The 27,366-nt window shown below is 47.6% G+C and overlaps 1 protein-coding gene across 9 annotated transcripts in view; it reads right to left on the bottom strand.

Moving 5' to 3' along the window:
- STX3 (syntaxin 3) overlaps positions 1-27,366 on the bottom strand; it is a 44,220-nt gene that overhangs the window by 16,385 nt on the left and 469 nt on the right. For all 9 annotated transcript variants that reach the window (XM_059931669.1, XM_059931671.1, XM_059931675.1 and 6 more), the window contains exons 2-3: positions 10,972-11,055; positions 361-460 (exon numbers count right to left, since the gene is read on the bottom strand). In XM_059931669.1, coding sequence (XP_059787652.1) covers positions 361-460; positions 10,972-11,055 — 184 coding nt within the window. The remainder of the gene's footprint in view (positions 1-360; positions 461-10,971; positions 11,056-27,366) is intronic.

Here is a 27,366-nt window from a genome sequence, read left to right as displayed (position 1 = left end):
AAATAGGGGGGTACTGGGGAAGCATTTAAGGCAGAGGAAATAGCACAGGGGCAGTGGTGGGTGGGACAGAGATGAGGTATGTGAGCAGCTGTAAGAGCCACTGCCAGTTATGAGAAGGACTAGCTGAGAAGGAGAGGAAAGTTTGGCTAAATGTGTTAAGTGGGACCATGAAGAGAAGAGGTAACAGTAGCAGAGCAGTGAGCCAGGAGAGGGTAGAGGAGGATGGGAGATGACATGGCACATACGTTAGTGTAAGATAATACACCCCCTCCCCTGCTGCTCACAGAGGGAGGAAACCAAGGCCCAGCCCCAATGGCCAAGGGTCACTGTTGGGTGATTCAGCCCTGAGTCAACACTCACTTGGCTCTGGAATGGGCGCAGACAGGATGATACTGTAGAGCTTCTTAGCTTCCTCCACGTGCTCTGAGATCTTGTCAATGTTGAATCGAGTTTCCTCTATCTATAATTAGAAAGATGATAGCCTTTGTCATCAAGAGGAAGAATACAGCCATGACTGAGATGAAAACAGAGCTCCCTACCCAGAAGGTGGAAGAAGATGGTGACAGGAAAAGTCTTCTGAGGACCAGTGAGCCCAGTGAGTCCCCTTTCCATAGTCAGAGAAACGAACGTCAACAGAGCAGTCATTGAAGACCCGTCCTCATGGCTCCCTGAGAGGAATACGTTTACTCACCTTGGATGGGAAGATCCCAGCCAGAGTCGAGAAGAGCCAGGACAACCCATGAGGAATAATCAGAGGGAAGGGTCAAGAAACCTTACCAGGCAGATCCTCGGCTCCTCCAAAAGTGCAACAGCAGAAAGTGAGGACAGGAGAGAGGGAAAAAGGAAAGAAAAAAAGTGAAAGAGAGAGAACAAACCTGGAGAGTGAGAAACACAGAGAGAAGAATGAGAGGAAGAGAAAGACAAAAACAGAGATGAGGAAGAGAGAAAGAGAGAGAGACGAAGCAATGACCATCTCAGGAGATGCTGAGCTTCTCTTGGACACGTGTTCTGGGGAAATGCCTCTTACTAGCTGATCGCCTTAGACAATCAAGACCCAGGAGCTCAAGCCGTGGACCATTTCTGCCCATTTCTGAGGCTCCTAACCGTACCAGGTGTGTATCAGAAAGTACTTCTAGCCGCGCCTCATTCCCAGATGGAACACCGTCCCAGGACGCTGCTGCTTGAGCATTAAGTTCAGCCTTGGCTCCCTCTTCAAAGGCACCAGCTGTCCTGGCACCACGGCCTTTGCTGTGGTGCCAGTGCATATGCAGGGAGCAGCACATGCCAAAGAGATCTCAAAACCCACCACATCTACCTGCCTCACTTCCACAATGAGGGGCATGTCAACACGGCCACAGTCAACAAACAGAAACCTTGTAAAATGCCAAAGAGTAGGATCTTAACACCTGAGATACAATGGAAATACAACTCAATATGCAGCTTCCGGCAGCCCTTTCTTCCGGTGAATAATTCACTTAAAAAAAAAAAAAAGACACCCTGATCTCAGCTCTCCAAATTACAAAGAAATAAAACTTGAGTTCTCTACCCCTCAAATTAGTATTTTTGACAGTGGGGCGGGGATTTGACCCTCTACAAATATGGGTTGGCCAAAAAGTTCCTTTGGGTGTTTCCCATAAAATGTTACAGAAAACTCGAACGAACTTTTTGGCCAACCCAATATATTGGCTTTGATGCACCACAGTTTGAGAATAGAATTACTTGCTTAAAGATACAGAATAAACAAAACAAAACAAAAAACAAACAAATAAAAAAAACCAAAAAAAATGATACAGAATAAATTTTCAGTCTAATAATATCATCAGAGTGTAAATACAAGTAGCTACCATTTACCATACAAGCTAAACATTTGTGAAGTATTTTCACAGCTGGCAAAACAATCCATAGCACTGCATTCAGACCATTACTGAAATGAGGAAACTAAGGGTTAAAAAGGTCATAGGTCACAGGGTTGGTGGTAGGCACAGCACTCAAATACTGCTCTCCAGAGTCCGACTGGGGTGCTTTTTCCAGTAGAGCTAAGACGACAATGTTTTTGGCTTCTTCATACTGCTTCCCTTTTAGCAGCATCCCAAGCTACCCAATTATCAAAAAGGCCTATGTTATCACCTGTGAACGCCGGTGGCTCTAGGCGTGTAACCACCTCAGACTCAGGCCCTCGGGGGACCCAGAAATTGCCACCTTACCCTTCCCTCTCTCTTCATCTCTCCCATCAAACACTGACTCCTCTTCCAACTCCTAAAGTGTCAGTGCATCACACCGTGTTTCCACGTCCATCACGTGACTGTCTGGCCAGAGCAATTACATTGTATAAAACAGGACTGAGAAAAAAGACTTTCTAGAATAACATGTCCTCGCCATTTTAAAATGAATTTTAACAACGGAACTAATCACCCTATTTTAAGAAGCCAGAGGCCTAAGGTTCTGCATGTTCAATGGATTGGATGTCTTAGAAAATAGCTCCTGGAATATTATTTCATCAAGTGAAGAGCATCCTGACCCAAAGCTGGGTCAGTGGTAGGAAGACGAGGTAGGAAGCTTTTAGGATGAGACTGCTGGACCCCAAGCTTCGAGTCGCTCCAGGCACTTGGAGACCAGATGGTCAATGGCTTATCTGGCCCGACAGACAGGAGCACTGGGCCTCGGGCTCCGTCCTCAACCTGCCCGCAGAACTTTCCAGGTCAGGGGCCTCCACCCCCACCTGCACTCATCCTCCACCCACGGCGGCTGCTCTCTTCCCTCTGTCCTCAACACCCTCACCATTTGGAGGTATTGCAGGCACTCTGATTTAGTAATCTAGTAATTTAGTCAGTTCACCAAATAACCTCAGAATCCCTTCAGGACTTCAGGATGGGCAACTGGCCGATCACAGAGCTTTTTTTTTTTTTAACTTTGTGTCTCTGTTTTTTCTTGGAAGTGTTAGTTTTTCTCGAAGGTGACTTTCTGAGTATTTCATGGTAGCAGGTATACATGCAATTAATTTCCTTTTGTGCATTTGCCAGACAACCAAAGATCGGGGCAGGGGGGGACAGGGCTAGCGGGAAATCTGCCAGCGCTGAATCTAAAAGTTCAAGTGCTATTTGTCTGTGTGTCTGTTTGGGGTTGTTTTAAATAGACTGACATTACCCTGCACAATAATATATTTAAGAACTAAACCCGATTTAACATATACCTGTCCCAGAAACAAGGCCCTTCACTGGATGTCTGGGAAGTCACCATCACTATCTCCTTTTTATGCACGAGAGCACTACGGCTCAAAGAAATTGAGGAAGTCAATCAAGGCCATAACTGCAGAAAGAGGCAAAACCGAGGTTTGAACCAAGGCAACTGTTAAATCCAAACCCTGTCTCCTGAACCAGGTGAAGGTGCAAGAATCACCTACTGGAAGCTCTCTATCTTCTCTCCCAGGTCTGTGTGTATTCAGCCTGTGTCAGGTGAATGTGTGTGATCCACTCACCAGTTCTGTGAGATTGGCTCAGTTACCTTTGACTCACATCATGTGCCTTATTTCTTTGTTCTCCAACCAAGGCTCCCTGTAGAGAGCTTTTTACACAAGGAATGCTCAAGCAAGGTTGCTGACTGAGGGAACCAATCTGCAAGTTTTTTTTTTTTTAATCACCATGCTAAATTTGCAGCTAATACATCCCCAATGCCCACTTATTGTTTGTTACTTTTTAAAATGTAATTTTCAATGATTTGCCAGTAATGGGGCAATCTAGATAGCACAGTTTAAGAAAATAAGTTAGAATCATATCAGGTTCACATTCTGGCTCCACCCCTTAGCAGTTTTTTGACCTTGAACAAGCCACTTACCCTCTCTGAGCCCCAGTTCTCTCATCTGTGAAATGAGGATTATCATATTTCCCACTTCCTAGAGTTTGTGTGGGCATTAAATGAGATATGTCAAAGGCATAACACAAAGTACATGCTCAATAAACGTCAGATGGTGATAAAGACAAAAATAGCCAGCAACTACTACACATTTATTGTGTGCCAGGTACTACGCTGAGCCTTTACAAGCAATGTCTCACTTAATCCTCACAGCAATGCTAATGTTAACAAAAGGTTCTGTGATGTCAGTAGCCACCCAAGGAAATCCAGTAAGGACAGCAAGTCAACCAACCACTCTTCACATTGGGTGTCTGCCTCATGGAACCAACTATAATTACCACAGTATATAGGCTGCCCTCTGTATCCTCAAGTTCTGCATCCATGGATTCAACTAACCCCGGATCGAAAATACTCAGGGGAAAAAAAAAATTCCAGAAAGTTCGAAAAAGCAAAACTCAAATTTACCACACTAGCAACTATTTAACATAGCATTTACATTGTATTTATAACTATTTACATAGCACTTACATTGTATTAGGTATCATAAGTAATCTGGAGATAATTTAAAGTATACAGGTGTGTGTAGATGATATGCAAATACTATGCCATTTTATATGAGACCTGAGCATCCACAGACTTGGTATCCACGGGGGTCCTGGAACCAACTCCCCCCACCCCCGCAGATAACGAGGAAGGACTGTACTAATCGCCATCATCCAACTAAAAGGAGGGAGTTATTTTCAAGGCATGGATGGCCTCTTCCCTCTGGACCTAATTAGCCAGTGGAATCTAATCCAATCTAATGTAATGTAATCTAATCTAATCTAAAAGCAGAGAAAGTACTACTTTGGAGACTGGCAGATGCCGTGGGGTAAGGTGTAAGGCTTTGTCTCTTCTACCTAAAATGTCTCTGCCTCTCCTAAATTCCCATGTGCCTTGTACCTCTAAGTTAGGCATTAAATCTTACATATTTACTTATTGAAAACTTATTATATGTCACTTTTTTAAGGTGACAAAAGTAATGGGGTTGTAAGGGTCAAATAAATGATTCCTGCTTTGCACAATTCATATACCTTTACTTTTCTCCAAAACTAGCAAAATCCAAAACAGTCCTTGTATTAGAAGTTCTTGGTGAAGTCCTCTTTGATTTGTTTGCTTCTTTGCTTTGGAACACAAACATTGACAAGAAGGGACAGAGAAAGGTCTCAGTCAGCCAAGTAACAGAAGTCAAGTCCCTCAAGGGGTTTTATCAAGACTGAGAGTAGTATTTCAACTCTCCTTTAACGAATGAAAAGAAACATATGATCTCAGAGTTATACTGACCAGTGAAAGGTAGTAGTCTTGGACAATCACCTCAAATCAATTAAGTGTATCTGGGCTTTGCATCACTCAAAATAGGGTCAGGAAAATAAAAACCTATCTAGTTATTTTAACCGAAGTAATTGGGTAGTTTGGGTAGCTTTCCTCCCTCATAAAAGGACTTCTGAGCTCTTCTAGCTGCCCGCTAGAAAATACAGGGAATTCTTGACACAGAGATGCAAGAGCTGAGAAGCCAAACAGAGGATGGTGAGGCACTCTGGCAATGAGCAACAGCAGCTTGGAGGGGCGACAAGGAAGGCAGGGTCACCAGGGCCCCTCTGATGGCAGCCAGACGATGGTGGAGTCAACCGGCAGAACAGGACCATGGAGGCAGGGTCTATGGAGTGAAAGGCCGTGGAGGAGACACATCTGGGAGGAAAACCACAGCTTCATCCCCCGACCTTGACTCTTCTGCGGTGCCTCCCCTGGGTCAAACACACCAAAAGCCAGCTGGCAAGGGAACCTGGGCAACGAGTACCTTGCAATACAGAGCAGAGTACAGGGAGGGCGGGGAATGGACCTGAGAGTAAACAGCCAAATGACCGGCAAGGGCTTCCTGCCTGCCTATGGAAAGAGCCCAGAAATGCAGAACCTACCAGCTCGCCTAGTCATCCAAAGATGCTACTTCAAGAACGAGTTGGGGGCTTCCCTGGTGGTGCAGTGGTTAGGAATCTGCCTGCCAATGCAGGGGACACGGGTTCGAGCCCTGGTCTGGGAAGATCCCACATGCCGCGGAGCAACTGGGCCTGTGAGCCACAATTACTGAGCCTGCGCGTCTGGAGCCCGTGCTTCTCAACAAGAGAGGCTGCGATAGTGAGAGGCCCGTGCACCGCGATGAAGAGTGGCTCCCACTCGCCGCAACTAGAGAAAGCCCTCGCACAGAAACGAAGACCCAACACAGCCAAAAATAAATAAATAAATAAACAAATAAAGTGTTAAAAAAAAAAAATCCTTCCTTCTCCCCATCTTTGGCTTGGTTGTGTCTTTAAAAAAAAAAAAAAAAAAGAATGAGTTGGAGAGTATTTAACCTTCTAGATTCAACTTAATGCCTAGATTTCCAAGTTACATCCACTTTGAGGATCTTCGTTTTAACAAAAATCACAAGACTGCTCACCTATCAGTTCCGCTAACCAGTCACGGCTCCACCCGTCTTGTTCCCCTCAGACGCCTGGATCTCCATCACTATGCCAAGCACATGGTGTCCCTCAGTAGAAGCTTGTTCGATGGATAGACAAATGAATACAAGGAACTCCAGGGGTAAGCTTGCTTCATACACCACTGCCAAATTGCCTCATATACCTTTTTTAAGCACATCCAAGAAAGAAAACTTTATAATAGCATTTTCTGAAATCTATTCATTCATCTTGCTAACCGAAGTTACATGTCAGAAAGGGTTCTATGAAAAAAATAAGTGTTGAGATAGGTAAGGTAACCAGGTTTCTTTATTATAGGACTTCTTAGAATCTTTAATAAGTTCATGTGCATTTTCAATCTCCATGGGAGGAAAAGAGTATGAAGTGTTTCTCAAACATGTTTGATCACAGAAGTCTTTCTGCATCTCATACTGCCATCCAAATAGCCATCCCCACCCGCCCCTGCCCTTTCTTGTTAACAGAACTCTGATTTGGTTTGGGCAGCCATGTTGCCAGCCCCAGAGGATGCATCATGATCGGTTCTATGGCAATCCTGACAACCCTGCCCCTTTGCTAAGTTCTCACTTTCCTGGTCTCCATTCTAGAAAAGAGTGGCCATGACCATGTGATCCACTGCCGGCCAAAGAGCCACAGGGGAAGTCAGTGTGGAGGACTTGGGTAGTTTTCCTCCCTGATCAAAGGATTTCTTAACTTTTCTAGCTGCCTGCTCTCTCACTGCCTGTGATGCTGGTGTAGGGTGATGGCATATGGAGCTGTGACTCTGGCGGTTTTAAAACATGGCACAAATTCTTCAATCTCCTCATTGAGAGGTGGTATCTATGTACTGCTCTCTTGAATCTGGCAGGCTTGTGACTGCTTCGACAACAGAGTATGATACAAGTGATGGGCTGTATGACTTCCACAGCTACAATGCTTGTCTTGGAGCCCTAAGCCTCCTCTACCAAACCGATGACCCTGAGTTGGTCATGCTGAGGAGCCCATGCCACAGAAAGAGGTCAAGTACAGGTGCTCCTTTGAGTCACCCTAGTTCAGGCACCAGATGCTTGAATTAAGAAGTCTCTGAGATTCCAGGGACTTCTCTGGTGGTCCAGTGGCTAAGACCCTGTGCTCCCAGTGCAGGGGGCCCGGGTGCGATCCCTGGTCAGGGAACTGGATCCCACATGCCACAGCTAAGAGTTGGCATGCTGCAACTAAGAGTCTGCAACCTGCAACTAAAAGATCCCACGTGCTGCAACTAAGACCCAGCACGGCCAAATAAATAAATAGATAAACAAATATTAAAAAAAAAAAAAAAAAAAAAAAAAAGAAGTCTCTGAGATTCCAGACTCTGGCTATTCAAGGCCCCAGAAACTGTGCAGCAAAAATAACCCACCTCCGGGAGCTCCCTGGTGGTCTAGTGGTTAAGAGATTCGGCACTTTCACTAATGGGGCCCATGTTCAATCTCTGGATGGGGAACTGAGAGACCCCACAAGTCGCGAGGGCACAGCCCCCGCCCCGCCCCCCCCCCCCCCGCAAAAAAAAAAACACCTTCACTGGGCCCTGTCTGAATTCCTAATCCACAGAATCCATCAGTATTACAAAGTGGTTGCTTTACCCCACTAACTGGTAGGGTGATTTGTTACATAGCAGGCAGACTCCATCTCTCAATCCCAATCCTGCCCTCTCAGGCAGGCGCTGTCTCCTCTAAAGCTCTGCACTCTCTGCCGACTGAACAAAGAGACCAAGGAAAATACAGACAACTGCAAATTAGACAAAAAATCTAAGGTTTATCATTTACTAGACCCTGGCTTTTTAACAGCCAAGGAGGCCTAAACACCCAAGGGTCAACTCTTTTCTATAATAACTGGGAGGCTGGAGAAACCATTTGAGTTTTACAGGGCAAAGCACATTTTGAAAACATCCTGATCTTGTGACTTCATCTGCACCTTGCAAATGCCTCTCTGACCAAGCTGTGATTCACACCATCAGTCCTCAGCAAATAACCAGGGGTGACCCACTTGCTGAAAGCAGTCCAAAAGGTACCTTTTATCACAAGAGTGCATTCCCAAGAAATCTACACAGCTATCAAGGTATCCTGCAGGATGTACTGGGTGTATTCCTTAGACACACAGAGAGGGAAACCTTTTCATTTCCCCAAATCCCTATTATCTGGAATGCACTTTAACCCACCTTCAAGGATATTTCCAGACCACATTCTCTAAAGTAAACTTTGCAGTCTATTTATTCACAAATACACTGGGGAACAGAATGGTGATGAGAACTAAAATTTACTGAAGACATACTTACTGTAGGTCAGGCACTGTGCAGGTACATCCGTATACTTTCTCATTTTATGTTTATAACAACCAGCAGGTAATGCCGCTAGGCCTGTTTTAGAGGAAACTGGGGTTTAGAGCAGTTAAACAACTTTTCCAAAGCTATACCACTGTAATGGGCAGAGCTGAGACTTAGACCAGGATCCGTGGGGCGCCAGAGCCTGCACAATCTCTTCCCATGATGGGCTCCCTCCTGCCTCTGCCCCACTCCAATACTGATCCTCTCTGTGCTCTATCTACACGAGTACAGAGGAAGGTAACATTTACCTAAGCCCCCTCTAAGCACTTTCCGAGTGCTGGCTCCTTTCATCCCCAACAAATCTGTCTGGTGAATATTTTTCTCCCCATTTCACAGCTAAACCCACAGAGACTTAGAGAAGTTAAGGCATGTGCCCAAGATCACACAGTTAGTGGCAGGTAGGGAATTATGTCCAAAAAAATAATGCTGTTTCCACCCCACCATGCTGTCCCCTTCTCCACCCTAAATATGATAGGTCTTTTTTTTTTTTTTTCCTAAATGATAGAAAAGCATTTAACTAAGAGAAAGCAATAAGAAAAGCAGCAGCCCTCGAGACCTTGTTAAGTCCCCCAAGATAACTACCATCCGTCTGGTGCTGTTCTGTTCAGATGATGCTTTCCAGATGTACAATCTTCATGTGATCTCATGTGATCCTCACAACAGCCTTGAAAGGTAAGTACTGCCATTCCCAGTTTCCAGAGCAGGAATCAAAACCCAGCTGGGTTAAGGAACCTGACCAAGGTCAACTGCTATTAAAGGCCTGAGGGATAGACTCAGACCAGGTCTTGGAGGCCAAGGCCCACCATCTTCCCACCTCACAAGGAGCACTGCCTCTCGGGGCCCCTCTTACGGGTTAAGAAAAGAGGTAGGACACCGTTAATGGAGAAGAATCCTTATCCTAGGAAAGAAGTTAATGTAACTGGTTGTCTAAGGCAAGTTCAGAGGGATGAGCTACAATGATGTCATGCATCTCCTCAAGTCCACCCCCAGCACTGAACAGAAAGACCCTTTCCTTCCACAGTCCACACCTAGAACAATACTGGACTCACAAAACTCAAGCATTGTTTGATCTCACTATGACTCCTCCACCAAAGGGATGGACCCACCCACGGAGAGGGTGGGGATCTGTGCAGTATTCACAGCCAACTTCCCAATCAGGTCAGCACACACTCAGGTTCGCTCTGAAACCGGCTTGTGACTCTCACAGATGAACTGGCATAAGCCATCAAGTCCCGCTCCACTCCCCTTAGAAAACAACTAGAGGGTGGCTTTTCCACACTCACAATCCAGACGACCGGAAGCACGCACATCTCCCCTGCAAAAACAATATGACGCCTTTTTATATATGCAATAAAAAGCCTAAATAAAGAAACCATAACATGGTGGCAGAAACTTCAGTGCCGGAACTTCTTGTGGTTTGGTTTGGTTTTATTGAAACACATGTACGTCAGTTGCTATGTGGAATGTTTTAGAAACACTAACCCATTTAATCCTCCTAATAGCCCTATGGGGAATTACATTATCAATCCCAACGTACAGATAAGGAAACCAAGCCTGTTAAGGAAACGTTCACAAGATCAACAGCTGTCAGAAGCAGGGCTGAGATTTGAATCCAAATTTCCCTGGCTTCAAAGGCTGTGTTTCTGTCCATGATACACAATGCCCCCCAACCCCCCACCCAAGCTTCCCATCACTCACTGTCTACCACAGCACCTTCCAACAGGACCCTCTACATCAAAGACTATGTGAATCTGTACACACGGGACACCCATGTTCGCCTCTGCTGAATTTCGAAAAAAATAAACTGGTGGTTTCTTGGTTTCTCAGTTATCACCAGAAAAGTCAAAGGGATTGAATTTTTGGAAACAACAATTCTGATCTACCCAAATCACAGGCCTAAAAATGCAATGAAATGCGATTTTTTTTTTTTTTTTTTACACACTTGTGGCTGGGCCCCCAGGGTTGGTTCTGTATTTAAAATATGTAATTCAGGCAAGAAAGGATATCATTAAAATGTTGTCATGTAGCATAAGACTTTAAAAGCATCTCTTTAATATATATAATTTACCTTCTCCTGACTTTCTCAGTAAGATTAAAAATCCTTCCAAGTACTGAAGAAACTCTCCTTGTAACTTCTTGGTGTGTCCATTCCACCCCAGCAAAAGACTGACTTTCCTCTGCTACCCTTGAAAGATCTGGGGGTTTTTATTCTTTACTAAGGAAGTTGTGTTTCCTTATGTCCATTCAGAAAAAAAATACCGGAAGGGCACCTACCTCAGAAAAGAACTCGTCCATGAAAGCTGTGTTGTCAACAGCAATCTCGACCTCATCGGCATCGTCATCCTGTGTCAGCTGCTTCTGTGAGAGACAAAAAGGAGGAGGGTGAGACCAAAAGCACCGGAAATAACGAACAGCACTGAATGCTCGCTAAAGACGAGAAGCTATATCTGTAGTGAACATTTTACATACATAATCTCCTTTAAAACTCAGAACAGCTCTGTGATGTATCAAACTCTGATGTCACACTGTCTGAGTTTAAATCCTAGCTCCACACTTACTGATATTTTACAGGGGGATGAGGGGAAGAAGGGAGCAAGTTACTAAACTCGCTGTGCCTAGGTTTCCTTATCTGTAAAGTGCTAATAAGAACACCACTTACGTCATAGGTTCGTTTACAAAATAAATGAGATAATGAATATAAAACACTTTGGCACAGTGCCTAGCATACTGTAACTACTCAATAAATATTATGTTTTGGTGGTGGTGGTGGTGGTATTGGTGATGTTACTATAACTCATTCCAGTTGGAGAATGTAAAACAGAGAGGTTAAGTAACTTGGCCGAAGTCACACAGCTAAAATGTTGGAGACAGGCAGATTCTAGCTCATCCTTTGGATTTGGACCATATGTTCCTAAAGTCTTCTCCACAACGTTCAGATGCATGACCTACCCTACCGGGGATCTGTATTAAAACAGTCCCAATTCCTCCAAAGCACTAGCTTCAAATCATCACAGTAGGAGCAAACATTTTCCTGTTTTCAGAAACCACCTACTGCAAAGGAAACAGCACTGTGTGCTGTTCCCTGTCAGAGCTCACGTTTATGGGGAAAAGGAAGCTCTCCCGGCAGCCCCCGGGGACCCCGGCTTTCATAACCTCATTCAGCTACCTCTACAAAAGCACAAAACGGCTATCTAAACGAAGTGCTTCCCTTCCCACCCAGCTAAAGGGCCTGAGCGGCTTCTGCATTCTTCCCAGATGCTCCTCCCAGACGACTGCTGCATTACACACAGCCCACCTCTGAGCAAGGAAGAACTGGTTGTTGGGAGTGGAGGTGGGGAGGGGGTGAACCCCTCGACACCTGCTTCTCCACACCCTTCAGTGGCCTATGGCCTCCTAAGCCAAGACATGTCACTCTCAACATGGGAACTCCACCAGCAAGGAAAGCCACCAGGGAACTCTCTCCTTCCCCTGCTACCATCCCCCTGACCTGCTACAGCAGATGGAGTTACCGGGAATTCCCACTGAAATCTGGGACTCTCCAGCCATCCAGGGAGCCTCTTTTGACTGGCTCCTCTGTAATCTCATTCTCTGGCTTGTCTGCAACCATCAGCCACCCAAGCTTAATAGCCATGTTCAAAGGAACTGAATTCGAGGACACTGCTACAGCCCCCAACAATCACCTTCCTAAAACTTAGGACTGATCCCGTCCTTTTGCCACTTAAAGTCGTTCAATGATAGTTCATCTCCCAGGATTGAAAGTCCCAAAGCCCAACAGAGCACATGGGGTCCCTTAAGATCCAGTCCCGCCCACGTTTCTCCCTCTATGATGCACCTCTGGACCAGGCGCCTGGAAACTCCTAGCACTTCCTGGACACACCATTCTTTCATATTGCTGAGCTGTCACACAAGGATTTCTTCCTGAAATGCATTTGTCCAGCTGGCAAAATTTTATTGAGCCTTTAAAACTCCATCTCGAACAAACTTCTCTGTCTCCCTGATCTGACACTCCCCGACCCCCCATGCAAACCCGAAAACCTCCCTGAGTTCCCAATGCATTTTGTGCAAACCTTCCACAGCATTAATCCCAGCCCTCTCTATTAATTATCCCTTCACTTATCTATCCTTCCCCACTGACTGTAAACTCCTGGAGGGTCAGGGTTGCCTTACGTATCCACTGGAGAAGATACTTTGAGTGTGTGCCTGCCCAGAACACCTCCCTTTGTGAAGATAACCCCGACCTTCCCCACATGATTCTGGGAAGGTTATCAATCCCCACCCAAGCTCCCTGAGGATTCTGAATGTGAAATGAACAGAGCCGAGTCAACCTATAGCAGCACCCAACAGAGATACCTGCTTGGTTCCCAGGGCTACCCTTGTTTCCATCCTCCCTAAGCCACCCCTTGGCTTAGAGCTAGTTCTACACATCTTCCCCAGTATTCTTTCAATGAGCCCAACAGTATTCTTGTAATGCTGTTTTTATTCATTTAGCCAGAACTGGCTTCTGTCACTTGTAATTAAAATTACTTGTACTTGGGAATTCCCTGGCGGTCCAGTGGTTAGGACTCGGTTCTTTCACTGCTGAGGGCCTGGGTTTGATCCCTGGTGGGGGAACTAAGATCCCACAAGCCATGGGGAGCGGCCAAAAAAAATAAATAAGTAAAATAAAATTACTTGTACTTGTCATTAATTAACTCATTCCGCATGTATACTGAGCACTTACCATACGCTATATATGTAACGGAAACTTAATCAATTCTAGTTGAATAAATAACGCTTACCAGAGACCAGCAGCCTGGATCCACCCAGCAGTTTCTGAAGTGTGAGATAAAATGCTCCTTTTATCAACTATCATCAATACTTGGGCCTCTCAGCAGCCTCCAGAGAGCTCCATCTCCCAAAAAGGATCTCGGAGATCCTCACTAGAAAATAGGAACCTGGTCTCCCTCCAGGAAGGTGAGTTAACAAGCATTTGTTGAGTTTCCTCTCTTTGGAGGTCTTGTAGAGACCCCCACTGAGGGGATATATCCCATGTCTGTGTGTGTACAGACACACATGAGGGTGTCAACTCAAGTTTTCTTCAAATCAGTGCTATGGAAATGGGATGAGGCTGCCACCCTGGGATGGACTAAGGGAAGGTTTTGGAAGCTGGGAACACGTGAGTCCTGAAGCATGGGCACAGGCCCCTAGCCCTCCATCCTAACATGCACTCGTGAGACCCCTGGAATCTGTACAGGGATTCCCCACCCAAGACGGCCACATGTTGGCTTTGAACAGGCTCTAACAGGGCAGCCTGGGCCACCTCCAGTGAGAGGACATGTGAACTGGGAAACAAGAAGCCTTGGGTCACCCACAACCGAGGTCCAAAACCTGTTATTACCAATTACTGGCTGTGAGACCTCTGTCAAGTCCCTTACTGACCTGAGTTTACCTGCAAATGGTAATAACACCACATACTTTATGACTCTTACGAGGCTTGGAAGAGTTCACACGTGGAAAGCTTCTAGCACAACACAGGGCACACAGTAGTGCCTAATAAGTGACAGTTTCCCCATCACCTAGTCGTAAAGAAGTGATGTCTAAAAGTGTGTGTTCTGGGCTTCTTCCCTTGTGGCGCAGTGGTTAAGAATCCGCCTGCCAATGCAGGGGACATGGGTTCGAGCCCTGGTCCAGGAAGATCCCACATGCCGCGAAGCAACTAAGCCCGTGTGCCACAACTACTGAGTCTGCACCCTAGAGCCCGCGAGCCACAACTACTAAGCCTGCGTGCCTAGAGCCCGTGCTCCGCAACAAGAAGCCACCGCAATGAGAAGCCTGCGCACCGTAACAGAGAGTAGCCCCCGCTCGCTGCAACTAGAGAAAGCCCACGCGCAGCAACAAAGACCCAATGCAGCCAAAAATAAATAAATAAATAAATAAATTTAAATAAATAAAATAAAGGGCCTGTTTAAAAAAAAAAAAAAGTGTGTGTTCTACTCCGCGGAAAGTGCTCACACAAAGAAGTTCAATTCTGCAGCATCAGGACCACCAGGGTTCTATAACTGGCTCCACCTCATGCTAGTCACTGAGCCTTAAATACTGGGCTCAACATCTCTGAGCTTCAATTTCCTTATCTACAAAACAGGAACAAAAGTGTCCACCAGGACTTTTGTGAGGATTAAATAAGATAATAATTTTAAGCTCCTTACACAACAAATAGCACATGATAACATCTCAAAAAAACAACCATACATAAGATCCAGCAAAGTCATCTTCTCTATAGCTTTAATCTGGATCTAAGTACCCTTAAACAGGAAAGAAAAAAAAAAAAGATACAGAACTTTTAGAGCTGAATGCAACCCTACCGACTCTATCATCAAATTCTCTCACTTAAGAGATGGGTAAACCAAGGCCCAAGACCAAATAATGAGTTACTGGAGCAGCCAGGAATAGAACCCAGGTTTCTTGATTCCCATCTTCCCATGCAGAGTTTTTCCCACTGTAGCGTGCTGCCTCCAAAATATAAAATAACAATGGCAACAAAAGCAACAAAGTTTAGTCCAGATCAGAAAATTCCAGAAAGAGGCCATCATCCCAGGTTATCTGAGTCACGTGACGCTGGAACCAGGCTTCTCCGGAAGGGGATCTACCAGATCCCAAGGCAAGGGTCCTTCCCCTCTGACACATCTGTGCTCTTACAGACCAAGAGGCCTCAGGGACCCCAAGGGCAAGGAAAGCACATGATGCACTTTATCTTCAGCCCACATGAGTGGGCACAGCCAAGAAGAGAACTTTGGCATCTTTATCAAAGCATCAAGGCATGTGATAACAGGAACTTCACAGTAGCTGCAACATCAGCTGCAGTAAAAAACGTACATGAGAACCACAAGCCCCACCATCCACTTCCTCTCCCCCGACCTCCTGCTGTCTCTCCTGCCAAGAGATGGGAGATACCACCAATGACTCAGGCAGCACTGAGCTCGAATCTGGGCTCCATCCCCCGCCCCCCACCCCTCACATGCACCCCAACACTCAGTGAGGACAGCCAGGGCTATGACTCCCTCTCTGGACACAGTGGAAAGAGTTCAGGGGCCCAGGACTCAACTCAACCTGCAATTCCTCTCACTCAACCTCACTGCCTTTCTCTCAACTGCCTTCTCGTCATCCTTAGTCTGTTCGACTGTGGGTCCCTCCTCATCAGCTCCTTTAATAAAAATAGTTGCCACCTGCAGAGCCCCTAGGAGGTGCTAGGTGGCCGCCACACTCTGGCTGCTTCACGTACGCTGTGTCAATGAACCCCTCCTAAATTCTGTCACTGAGAACCTGCAGGGCAGAGAAGTTCTCATTTATTCATGGCCTCCCAGCTACTGATGTGCAGAGTTGGGGCTCACGCTTCCGTTGCTGGTCCTGAGCCCCTGTTAATTCCACTGCACCCCACTCACAGCAGCCCAGCCCTGCAGAGAGCGGAGCCGAGAGAAAGGTGCTGGGGGCCTTGGGGACAGCACTTGTCTCCACTAAGCCTTGGTTTTCTCACCAAGTAAGGAGCTTAGCTTTCCAATGCGGCTTTGTGGAACCCCAGACCTCCGGGGTGCCTCAGAAACCACGCCGGGGGGGACTTGCCTGGTGGCACAGTAGTTAAGAATCCGCCTGCCAATGGAGGGGACACAGGTTCAAGCCCTCGTCCGGGAAGATCCCACACGCCACGGAGCAACTAAGCCGTGCGACACAACTACTGAGCCTGCACTCTTAGCCCGCAAGCCACAACTACTGAAGCCCGCGAGCCACAACTACTGGAGCCCACATGCTGCAACTACTGAAGCCCGCGCACCTAGAGCCCGTGCTCTGCAACAAGAGAAGCCACCGCAATGAGAAGCCCGCACACTGCAATGAAGAGTAGCCCCTGCTCGCCGCAACTAGAGAAAGCCCGCGCACAGCAAAGAAGACCCAATGCAGCCAAAAATAAATAAATAAATGTATTAAAAAAAAAAGAAGAAGAAGAAGAAGAAACCACCAGGGGAAGTCAAGCAGGTTGGCCCGCACCCCCCCTTCAATCTGCATAGCTTCATTTTCATCTGCTTTTTACACTGAGGTTGAATATATGATTTCATTTTCAGAACGAGGCCTCTTACCAAGAGAGAAAAAGGAAGGGAGGAAGGGAGGGAGGGAGGGAGGGAGGAATATAGGGAGGGAGGACTATAGGGAGGGAGGAATATAGGGAGGGAGGAAAATAGGAAGGGAGAAAGAAAGAAGCAAGCTTAGCTAGCTGGAAAGCCACCAAAGTAAATGAATGTATGCCTTCTAAAGAAAAGGGAAAGAAGAGGGCATCCTCTCTCTCCTTTACAAGTTAAAACACGGCTGCAACGTACGTTTAAATCATCAGCAATTCCTTAAGGATCATTACAAATCAGAGCGGCAAGATGGAAGGGACAAAGAAAGAGACAAAAAAAAAAACAACAACCGCCATCCCAAATGAAGAGGTCACGTTTACTGGCTCTCTGATGCCCTCCCTGCCTCAGGTGTCAGACCCCAGAAAGATGAGAGGGTCCCCGGACAAGAGGGGAGACCCAGGAGCCCTCGGGAAAGTTTTGGGGCGAAGGAAATAATAACAGAAAGGATGGGACCAGCAGTCTGGACTAGGAAGGAGCATCTGGTCCTGATTTCCCCCTGTGGGGTATTAAAGGGTTGTGGCCGGTGGGAAAAAGTGAGCACAAATTCCCGCATCTCCTCCTCTGAACATGTAAATAGCTCTTTGCTTGGGGGTATAAACTCTTCTTTATAAACCCAGATCTTCACCCAATAAATCCGATTCAAAGAGACAAGGACGCGTGATTTTTCTTGTCCCTGCAGCCTACTTCGCCCACCAGCCTCCTTCCAGGATGAGGGACTGTGGATTCCCAAAGACAAATACCACCACGTCCAAGGATTCCAAACACACACTCATGCCCGTGCACCCTCGGCCCAGCATCTGGTTTTTCCAGTCTCTCTTCTCTAATTAAAAGAGCCAGAAATTCTGAGTAAGTGTCAGCTCTGAATAGGCACTCAGTGTTCTCTGTTCCCCATTTGAGAGTCAGAGGGACCTTCTCCTATGCCCCTTCTCCCTCCTACACTGTGGTCTCTTCCAGCAAAACCCTCCCAGAGGGAAGGTTCCCAGTGGAAAGGGGAAGGTTTGCTTCCCCTTTCCACTGACTGCCTCTTCCCTAACACCTGCGATAGAGGAAATCAAGCGATAACGGTACCCTGGGTAAGCCTCGCACTTTTACTTTCAAGATGTTGTTCTGGCTGAACAGTTTGAGGCAAGAAATGGCCCCATTTGGAAATGAAGACACTGAGGAATAAACCCGAGGCCAGTGAGTCGCTGGACAACTGAACAAGAGCCAAAGTCCCTGATGGCCCTGCTCCTTGCGTTCCGCCATAACAATGATACCACCAGATAATATGTGTATTTTGTTGCAGGCACTCTTGTGGTTTCACACATATTATTTAATTCTCACGGCAACCTTATGAGGGACAAATAGGACTTTCCCCATTGACAGCTGAGACAACTACTTAATTAGATTAAATAACTTGTCCCAGGTGATTCAGTTAATAAGTGGCAGAGTTAGGACTCAAAAGCAGGTCTGTGGGAGCCAAGAGCCCCAGTTCTTACCCTCTACACTCTATTCGAAGATGTCCTTCCCATGCTGGATCAGAAACACGCCCTCACTTATTTCAGGGGATGCTGCAATGTCAGTACAACTAAATTGATCTAATCTATATGCACGAATGAAAAAGACAGCAGTGCCTATAATCCCATGAATGTGCAGGTATGTGGAGATACATCTGACTGCCTGAGTTGAAAACGCAGCTCTGCCACTTAAGTAGCTGTGTGACCTTAAACAAGTGGCTTAACCTCTCTGAGACTTGGTTTCCTTGTTTGTAGCATGAATAATCTGCTCATAGAACTGTTGTGAGGATTAAATTAGTGAATGCATGTGAAGTGTTCAGAGCAATGCTGGGTACATATTAAACTCCCAAGACCACGCCATGCAGACAGTTTTCTCTAAAAAGTGTTTCTGCAAAAGATGCAACTCTAATGCCAATTCTCAGAAGGTGGCAGCAGGACCCTTAGAATGAGCTAAATTGTAGTTCATTTATTTGAATGAAGTCATTTCTCTACTATATGGATTTAAAGAAATAAACCTCCTCCTGAATTTTGCTTCTGCGACATTCTCACAAATTTTGACCTCTACTACTCTCATTATCATTCATTTCTAAATAGTCTGTCATTTCCACTTTGGTTTCTTTTGAACCCAAGTGTTATTTTAAAAGGTGGTTTTAAATTTCCAAAGCGGGTAAACCTGGGGAGGACTCTGATTGTATTGTTAATTTCTAATTTTATTATATCAACATCAGGGAGCATGGCCTATATGACTTAACATTTTGTGGAATTTGACATTTATGTCTTAATACATGTTCAGTATTTTTTAATCTTCTATGTGTGCTTGAAAAGATCTTGCATTCCATTTGTTGCATACAAAAATCATCAAAGTTTCATCCCCACATGCCACGTTAATTCCTCTGCTTTTGTTTCTCAGGACCTGAGCTAGGTCTAGAGAAGGAGCAGTGACAAGGGATGGAAGTTCATCTAGAGAGAGGAAGGAGGAAAAACAAAACAAAAATGCCCTGTGGGCAGGTGTTATCTATACTGATGAGTAATCTGTGGTTAGGGAGGTTAATTCATCCAGAATCACATGGCTAGTAAGGAACAAAGCCAGGGCTGGAACCCTGCTTGGTCCAACCCAGTGTTCACAGTGGATTATTTTGAAGAAGGATCTTGGGGTCTCATAACCAGCCACCTCGCCTACTACATTCTCCTTCTCACTCACTACAAGGTCCCATCCACAATAACAGATCCATCTGTCCATTTACTCAGCCAACAGTATTTATTGAACATCTATAATTTCCCAAGCAATAGTACAGAACGCTGGAGAAACACAGACCAAACTCAGCACCCCCTGCCCTTCGGGACCTCATGGTCTCAAATGGGAGGCAGACAGGCACACAGGTCATTGCAATGCCACACGGTAAGTGATGACAGCACTTAGCACAGGAATTGTACACCCAGGAGAAGATGGGGCACCCAACGTCACCTGAATTCAAGGCGGAGCCCAGGGAAGGGGGAGGTATTAGAAAATGGATGCAAAGGTGACTTCTCGGGGAAATTTTGAAGGTTGCATGAATTTACCCAAAGGATACCTACAGGAAGGCCATTTGGGGCGAGAAGACCACACCTTTTCCTGCTTTCCCTCTCACCCCAGGAGCATTCAAGGAGATTCAAAGATGACCCTCTTCTTCTTCCTCCCCTACCACAGCCTTCTCCACTTTTTCCTGACTTCCTCCCCCTCCTCCCACCCCTCACTGCCCCCTCAGCACCCCACAGTATCCAGTTGCCAAGGATACCAAAAGGAGGAAGGAGCTCAGAGTGTCTTCTCTAGTCCGTCCTCAGCCTCCTCCTCAACTTCCTTTCAGCCTCTGTCCCACAAGCCCCTCGCCCTCAGGATCCTCCCAGAGCACTTCACTAATAGTTACAATACCTAACAGTTACTAAGCAGCACCCTGGGATGAGGATTCTAAGATATGTGCCTTATAGTTATTTCCCAAGGCACTTAATCTCTACGAGAATCTTCTGGGGACCCTCCCTGCCTTACAGCTGAGAAAACTAAAGCATAAAGATGCAAGCAACCTCCCCAAGACCATGCAGACAGTGAGTGCCAGAGCCGGGAGGAGAGCCCAGGCAGTTTGCTGCAGAGCCCTTGTTCTCCACCACCATGGAGTGATGCCTTGTAACAGCAAACCCCACCCCCAGCTGTAGCCTGCAGCCCGCCCCCCTCCACCCCCGCCCCCCCGCAAACATCCAAAGCACTAAGACACAGATGCTGTACCAAAGAGGTCGTGAAAAACAAGGAAAGCCTGAGAAACTGTCACAGCTCAGAGGACGCTGAAGCAACATGACAGCTCAATGAAATGCATTATCTTGGGTGGGATCCTAGATCAGAAAAAGGGACATCCATGGGAAAACAAATGGAATCTAAATAAAGTCTAGAGTTTAGTGAATAGCAATGTACCAAGGTCAGTCTCTCAGTTTCGACAAATGTACCATCATAACTTGAGATATTAACAATGGAGGAAACCCAGTAGACAGGAACTCTCTGTACTATCCTTGTAACCTTTCTGTAAATCTAAAATTAGTCCAGAGTAAAACGTTTATTCCTAAAAAAAGCAATCTTGCCGCCGCACCGCGTTGCCCTGACCCAGGCAGCTAAACATACCCAGATAGTATACACTCCACTAGTCTCTTTGGGTGGGGGCTGAACCTTACTCACGTCTCCAGATGGAGACAGGAGAACGTTGCCATGGACACGGCCCAATGCCAGAAAACAGGCTGACCTAACAGCGGAGACAGTAATGAGGGGAGGAAGCTACAAAGGGGCCTAATACAAAAGGCTGGAGGTAAGGCCCCTTGGGACTACAGAATCTCCCAGCAAGTTCATTTGTAGAACATCCCCGTTCATCCACTGGACAGCAAGGTTTACAGCTTTCTGAGCTGTGGGCTGGGAAGTGAAAACACAAGGGGAATGAGGCGTGTGTGGTCTGGGCCCTGAGAGAGGAGGATTTAACATAACATCACGTGGTTGCTTTTACATATCGACAAAAATAAAGATTTGTGGAAGCCCAGGGAAGGCCTGGTGAATGCCAGATCTGGAAGCTTCCCTGAAGCGATGACACTGGGACTGAGCCTTGAGGGACATATAAGATTTTCCAGGGGAAGAACGAGGCTGCTAGATTTTCACCGTGGTATCCACATCTTCTCCTTCACGGTCTTTCTGAAAAGGGGCAGCCCTCCTTGAGGTGTTGGGCTGGGGTACAGCTAGGAGCCTTGGAACTCATCCATCCTCATCCTGGAGGACGGAACAGTGACCTCTGGCTTCGTCAGCAAATTCATGGGTTCCCTGAGTAAACGCTGCACTTCAAGCAGGTAAAGTTTCACCAACCCAGAGGGGACGGAGTGGGAAGAGCAAGTCCTAGTGATGAATCAGGGGTGTGTAAGGGCCAAGGTGCCGTTGCTCAGTCAATGGACAAGTGTTTACTAGAGAACTACCATGCAGAGTGCTGGCCCTGGGACCCCAGAAGAAAGTCCCATCAGCCACCGCATCAAGGGCATACAGTGTAGTTGGGGAGATGATTATATACAGTGTAGGGTGATATAAATAAGCAAGACAGACTTGTTCAATTCTTGATCTCACCACTTCCCAGCTGGGGAATCTCAATCCAATCTGAGCCTCAATTCCCTTAGTTGTAAAATGGCAATAATATATAACACCATCGTGCCTTGTGGGGGTTCAGACGATTAGAGACAAGGTGTGTAAGGCACCGAACACAAGTCCTTTCCGACAGTAAGTAGCAGCTCAATAAATGATCATTGTTACTGCAGTTGATACGGTGACACCAACAAGTAATAGAGCCATCGATCTTAAAGACAACGGGACCTAGGAGGCAAAAGAGTCCAACCCATAAAAAACAGATGGAAGGTGGTTTCAAGCCCACTCCATGGTAAGAAAAAACCCCGCTGACTTAACAGAAGTATCAATATTTCACTGCAAAGCAACATGCAGCCCATGAGGGCTGCCGGCATGGAGGGGGCATATTCTAGGCTGCGTTTAGGGAGCGTTACCTGTAAAGTGAGTTTCGGAAGATGGGCAGGAATTTTGACAAAAGGGGAAAGGAGCCCTGAAGGGAGAGAAAACAACATGAACAATCGTTTCTCCCCGGGCTCTTGCCAGCCCCCCACCCCCGGCCTCCCCCCACCCCCTCCCAGGAATAAAAATAACACTAATCCCCTGCTCTCAGCCAAGCATTTTCTCTCTGGCCTCTGGCTGATGGGTCTGTAATCCCTACTCAATCCCTATAACTCTCATCTCAGCCCTGCTCATGGCAGAACAGCTCTCCCAGGGGATGAATCTTGCCAGAGAGAGGGAGGAGGTGAGGAAGGAACCACCGACCAGTTAGCTCACAGGGGATGAATCCTGCCAGGGAGAGGGAGGAGGTGAGGAAGGAACCACCGACCAGTTAGCAATCTTATCACCAAAGGATGGAGTCCCAATGCAGAGAGTCTCCAGGCAGGGTGTTACAACCTGGCCGTGATCCAAAGCACCTGGCACGCAGTAGGGGCTCATTAACTAGTCTTGGAAGGAATTAAGCTCTAAAGGGGACGTACAGTTCCATGTTCCTGATGGTTATACTATAACCGTGCTCCTGAGGAACTCAAATGGGGGAACTTCAAATGGGGAAGGAGGCCAAGGACAAGCCATTTAAGATGCAGCAAGACACAAGGCAGAACAGAAAGAGTGAAAAAGTCAGTCTGGTCTTTAGGGCCTCAGGTGGTTGATTTCATTAGCGTGTCCTTAATGGCGCCCGCCAGCTGTGGAGGAACCAGTAAACCCCCAGATGTTTCCAGTTCTCTACAGATCAATCTCCACAGGGATCCAAAGTCCTGGCCCTCCATTCCATACACCTCTGCTTCCCTATGAGCATTATCTACCTTTGATGTTGGGGGTTCTCTTTTCATGGAATATACCCCTTTGTTTTCCCTATATGACCATGTATTCTTTCAGACCAGGACTCTGTATAAGAACTCTGCCTAGAATTCCCTGGCAGTCCAGTGGTTAGGACTCGGTGCTTTCACTGCCGTGGCCCGGGTTCGATCCCTGGTCGGGGAGCTAAGATCCCACAGCCATGCATCGTGGCCAAAAAAAAATAAATAACTCTGCCTAACAGGATGGCCAGCAGGATGCTAGGCACGTAGAGGTCAAAAAGCACCGATCGTGTTGTCTGTGTGAAGCACTCGCCAACGGGAGAATGGCTGAGAAAACCCAGGATCCTTGCCTTTCTTCATAGGAGACTCCCCATGCCTCTGAAGGAATTGGATTTCAGCCTCAACACGGACTTGAGCAGAAGCATCACTTCTTCTGGGAAGAGCCCCCAGGCCCTAATGCCCTGTCCCCAGGGGCTGGCCAGCAGGGTCTTCCTGCGGTTGCTTCTGTCCCAAGGATGGGACACTGTGTCTGTTTCTTGTGTGTCTCCCTAGCTGACTGTGACCTCCCTAAGGCCCAGGAGTATGTGTTCATCAGCATTACCATCCCCATCCCCAGCACCTATCAGAGGGCTTAGGACATAGTAGGCGCTCGGTTTTTTTGTTTTGGGTTTTTTTTTTTTTTTTTGGCTGCGTTGGGTCTTCATTGCTGCGCACCGGCTTTCTCCAGTCCCAGTCGGCTTTCTCCAGTCCCAGTCGCAGCGAGCAGGGGCCACTCCTTGTTGTGGTGCACGGGCTTATCATTGCGGTGGCTTCTCTTGTTGTGGAGCACGGACGGGCTCTAGGCGCACGGGCTTCAGTAGTTGCGGCACGTGGGCTCAGTAGTTGTGGCTCACAGGCTCTAGAGCGCAGGCTCAGTAGTTGTGGCGCAGGGGCTTAGTTGCTCTGCAGCATGTGGGATCTTCCCGGACCAGGGCTCAAACCCGTGTCCCCTGCACTGGCGGGCGGATTCTTAACCACTGCGCCACCAGGGAAGTCCCTCCGTAAACATTTGCTGAATGAAAAGAGGGCCAGGCAAGAGGTTCCTGGATGGGAATTGTCTGGACTCAGCGGATCCAAAGTTCAGCTGGTGAGAAATCAGGAGGAACCGCCTTGTGAGACAGGCTGGGTGTAGGCACCGCACATTCCTGGCAAGCCTGTCTGATGTCACTGAAAGGGCAGGCTGCTGGGATGGCCAGCCAGGAGGAGCCATGCAAGAGATAAGATGAGTCCGGGCTTGTGACTGTAGCCTCAGGAAGGTGCGCCCTTCAGTGTGGATGCTGCTCCCAGCAGGTCAAGTTTGGGGAACTCGAATTTACTGTGGTGGGTGATTATCACGGATTATCTCGTTTCACCCTCAGTGACCCTATAGGGAGGGTACGACGATCCACTTTACAGGAGCAACTCTGAGGCCTCAGTCCTATGGACTTCAGAGCCTCCCAGTGCTTGGGACAGGCTCACAATGAAGCATTTCTAGAAACTCACATCCTCAGAGTTGATGGAGGCCTTGAATCTCCTCATGTGCTTCCCCTCCCTCCAAGAACACTCAGATTCCTACAACATTCAACATCCCAACAAGCTTCTTGCCTCCCTCCCATGTCCTGCCAGCCCAGCCCAGCCCATCCTCGTGCAGCTCTGACTACCGAAAACGCTTTCTACAGAGACCTCACGTCTGCCCATCAGCCTCGCTTCTTCACGTCTTCTCCTCCTATCTGCACGGAGCAGAGCTAATCCTCTGCACGTGACAGCTCTCCAGCTATCTGGAGGCAGTTAACGCCTCGCCTCCCCCAGAGTTTAGAAAGAGCCCCACAGACGGAGATTGCACCAGTGCTCAGGGTAAAGTTGGTTTCATGCAGGTTAGCAAACGTTGATAAAAGGAATCAGAGAGACAAGATGGTTATTTTGTTGCTGGGGGGGGGGGGGGGGTGTCTCTCTCCCAGGGGAAGGAGGGGCTGGTTAGGGGAGGTGGGCCAGAAGCCAAAAGCCATCTAAACCTTAACAACAAACAGTCTTCAAGAAAAACGTTAATATTGCGGGAAGGGGCTTCTGAGATTAACCAAACTCCTAGCATTCCAAAGGGGGATTGGAGGAGCAGAGAGGTAAAGTGACACCAAGGAACACAGCTCTTAAAGGGCACAGCCACAATTGGAATCCTTTGAACCCACAGCCGGGGCCTCTTGCACCGTGTTACCACCCGTCTCCCTGCTCCACAAGGCTGGAACAGCACCTGTGATGTCAGAACAGCACTGCCATCATAACGGCGCCGTCTACAATCTCACTTCCACCACATCCCCAAGAGGGAAAGGGAGAAACACAGCATTAGCTCCACTTTACAGAAGGTAACAGTGAGGCTCGGAGAAGCAAAGGGACTTGCTTGGGTTCCCCGGCAAAGTGAAAGTATACTTGGAACTCAAAGCTCAGTGAAGGCTCTGTGCTGTTTGTTGGCAATGGCCTTTGAAAGGGCCGTGGGAGGGACACTTCCCTGGCGGTCCAGTGGTTAGGACTCCACGCTCTCACTGCCGAGAGCACAGGTTCCATCCCTGGTCGGGGAACTAAGACCCCGCAAGCCGGACATGGAATGGACTTCCTAACGCAAGGAAGGGCGCCACCTCCACCTGCTGTCCAGTTCTGCATTGTTTCGGGACCGCCGGCTGCGCGCTCCAGGAAGATCTTCAAAACCACGCTCTTCTTCCCTTTCTGCCGCCCCAGTCAGCGTGCTCCAGGGCAAGAGGGGTCAGCGGCCTGGGTTCCTCCCCCGGCTGAGCCCTCACCAGCTCTGTGACCTGGGGCGTCCCTCCTTCCCAGTCTGAGCTCTAGCTTCCTCATCTTTAAAAACAGAGGCAATCAATTCTGCCCTGACAGTAAACGGGATGATATGAGGCTCAAATGACAAAGAGCAAGTAGGAGGCTGGGAGGCTCACTCCCACCACCAGCGGCTGCCCCTTGGCCTCCGTCACTTCCCCATCACCCCCACCTCCTCCGCAGCCCTACTACCTAGAGCAGGTGAGAGGGTCAAGAAGGTCTCAGCCAAGACAACGGAGGAGAAAGAAAAATAACTGTGACATCAGCCCAGAAGTCCCTCACACTTGTACAAGGCTTTATTTTTCCGAAGAGCTTTCGCAGGGACGAGCATAAGATTTACCGTTGCTTAGTCCTGTATGTGCCAGGCACCATACCAAGGGCTCTGCATACTCTCTTGGGTTCAGTCCTCACAACTACCCATTTGACAGATGACAAAACTTCGGCTCCAAGGTTAAGTAAGGGATGGCTGGTAAGTAGTGGAGCCAGGAGGCAAACCCAGTTCTATCCAGTCCCCTGTTCCCCAACCTTCAATGTGCTCATGATCACCCGGGGAGATTTATGAATAATCAGATTCTGATTCCATAGGTCCAGACTGAGGCCTAAGCTTCTGCGCTTCTGACAAGCTCCCAAGTAGATGGACTACCTTGTATCTCGGGCTAGATTTTAAATTCTGTTAAGACAGAGCCTGAGTCACCCAATCCCCGGGGCTTAGCACTGGGCCTGCCCCATAGAATACACTCAATAATTATCTATTCAATGAATGTTGGACTTAACCCATGCTTTAACACTTCTCTATACTAAGCCCCATTATATCATTTGATCTCATAACAAATCTCTAAGGCATATCACTCTCCCTTTGACAGATAAGGAAACAGGCTCAAAAGAGTACGTAGCCTAAGGTTTTACAGCTTTTGTGCAGCAGAGCTGGACACGATCTACCTTCAGATCCTTGGCCCTGACCACAGCTGTCCCAAGGATGGGGGTGGGCGTGGGAGGGGGAAATTAATAATTACAGACAGCTGGGTAGTGAGGAGCTGGCCCCATCCAGGCACGTGACCAGCTCACAGCTCGGGAGGTCACCCACTAGAGCTGCTCTCCGGGGGCGAGGGCAGTCGTCTCAGCGTCCCCCAGGAGAGAAACTAGGAGGAGCGTGGGAGGAGGCGGGTGCTGGGCACAGTGCCAGGCAGCACTGGGCAGGTGGTGAGTGACCCCTGACCTCAGAGAGAGACCCGCTGGGCCCAAGCACCCACCACCTCCCGAGGATCCCATCTCTAGACTGATGC

The sequence above is a fragment of the Balaenoptera ricei genome, chromosome 8 (genome assembly GCF_028023285.1).
Source record: "Balaenoptera ricei isolate mBalRic1 chromosome 8, mBalRic1.hap2, whole genome shotgun sequence".
Classification (NCBI taxonomy): domain Eukaryota; kingdom Metazoa; phylum Chordata; class Mammalia; order Artiodactyla; family Balaenopteridae; genus Balaenoptera; species Balaenoptera ricei.
This window is presented reverse-complemented; position numbering and strand designations above follow the sequence as displayed.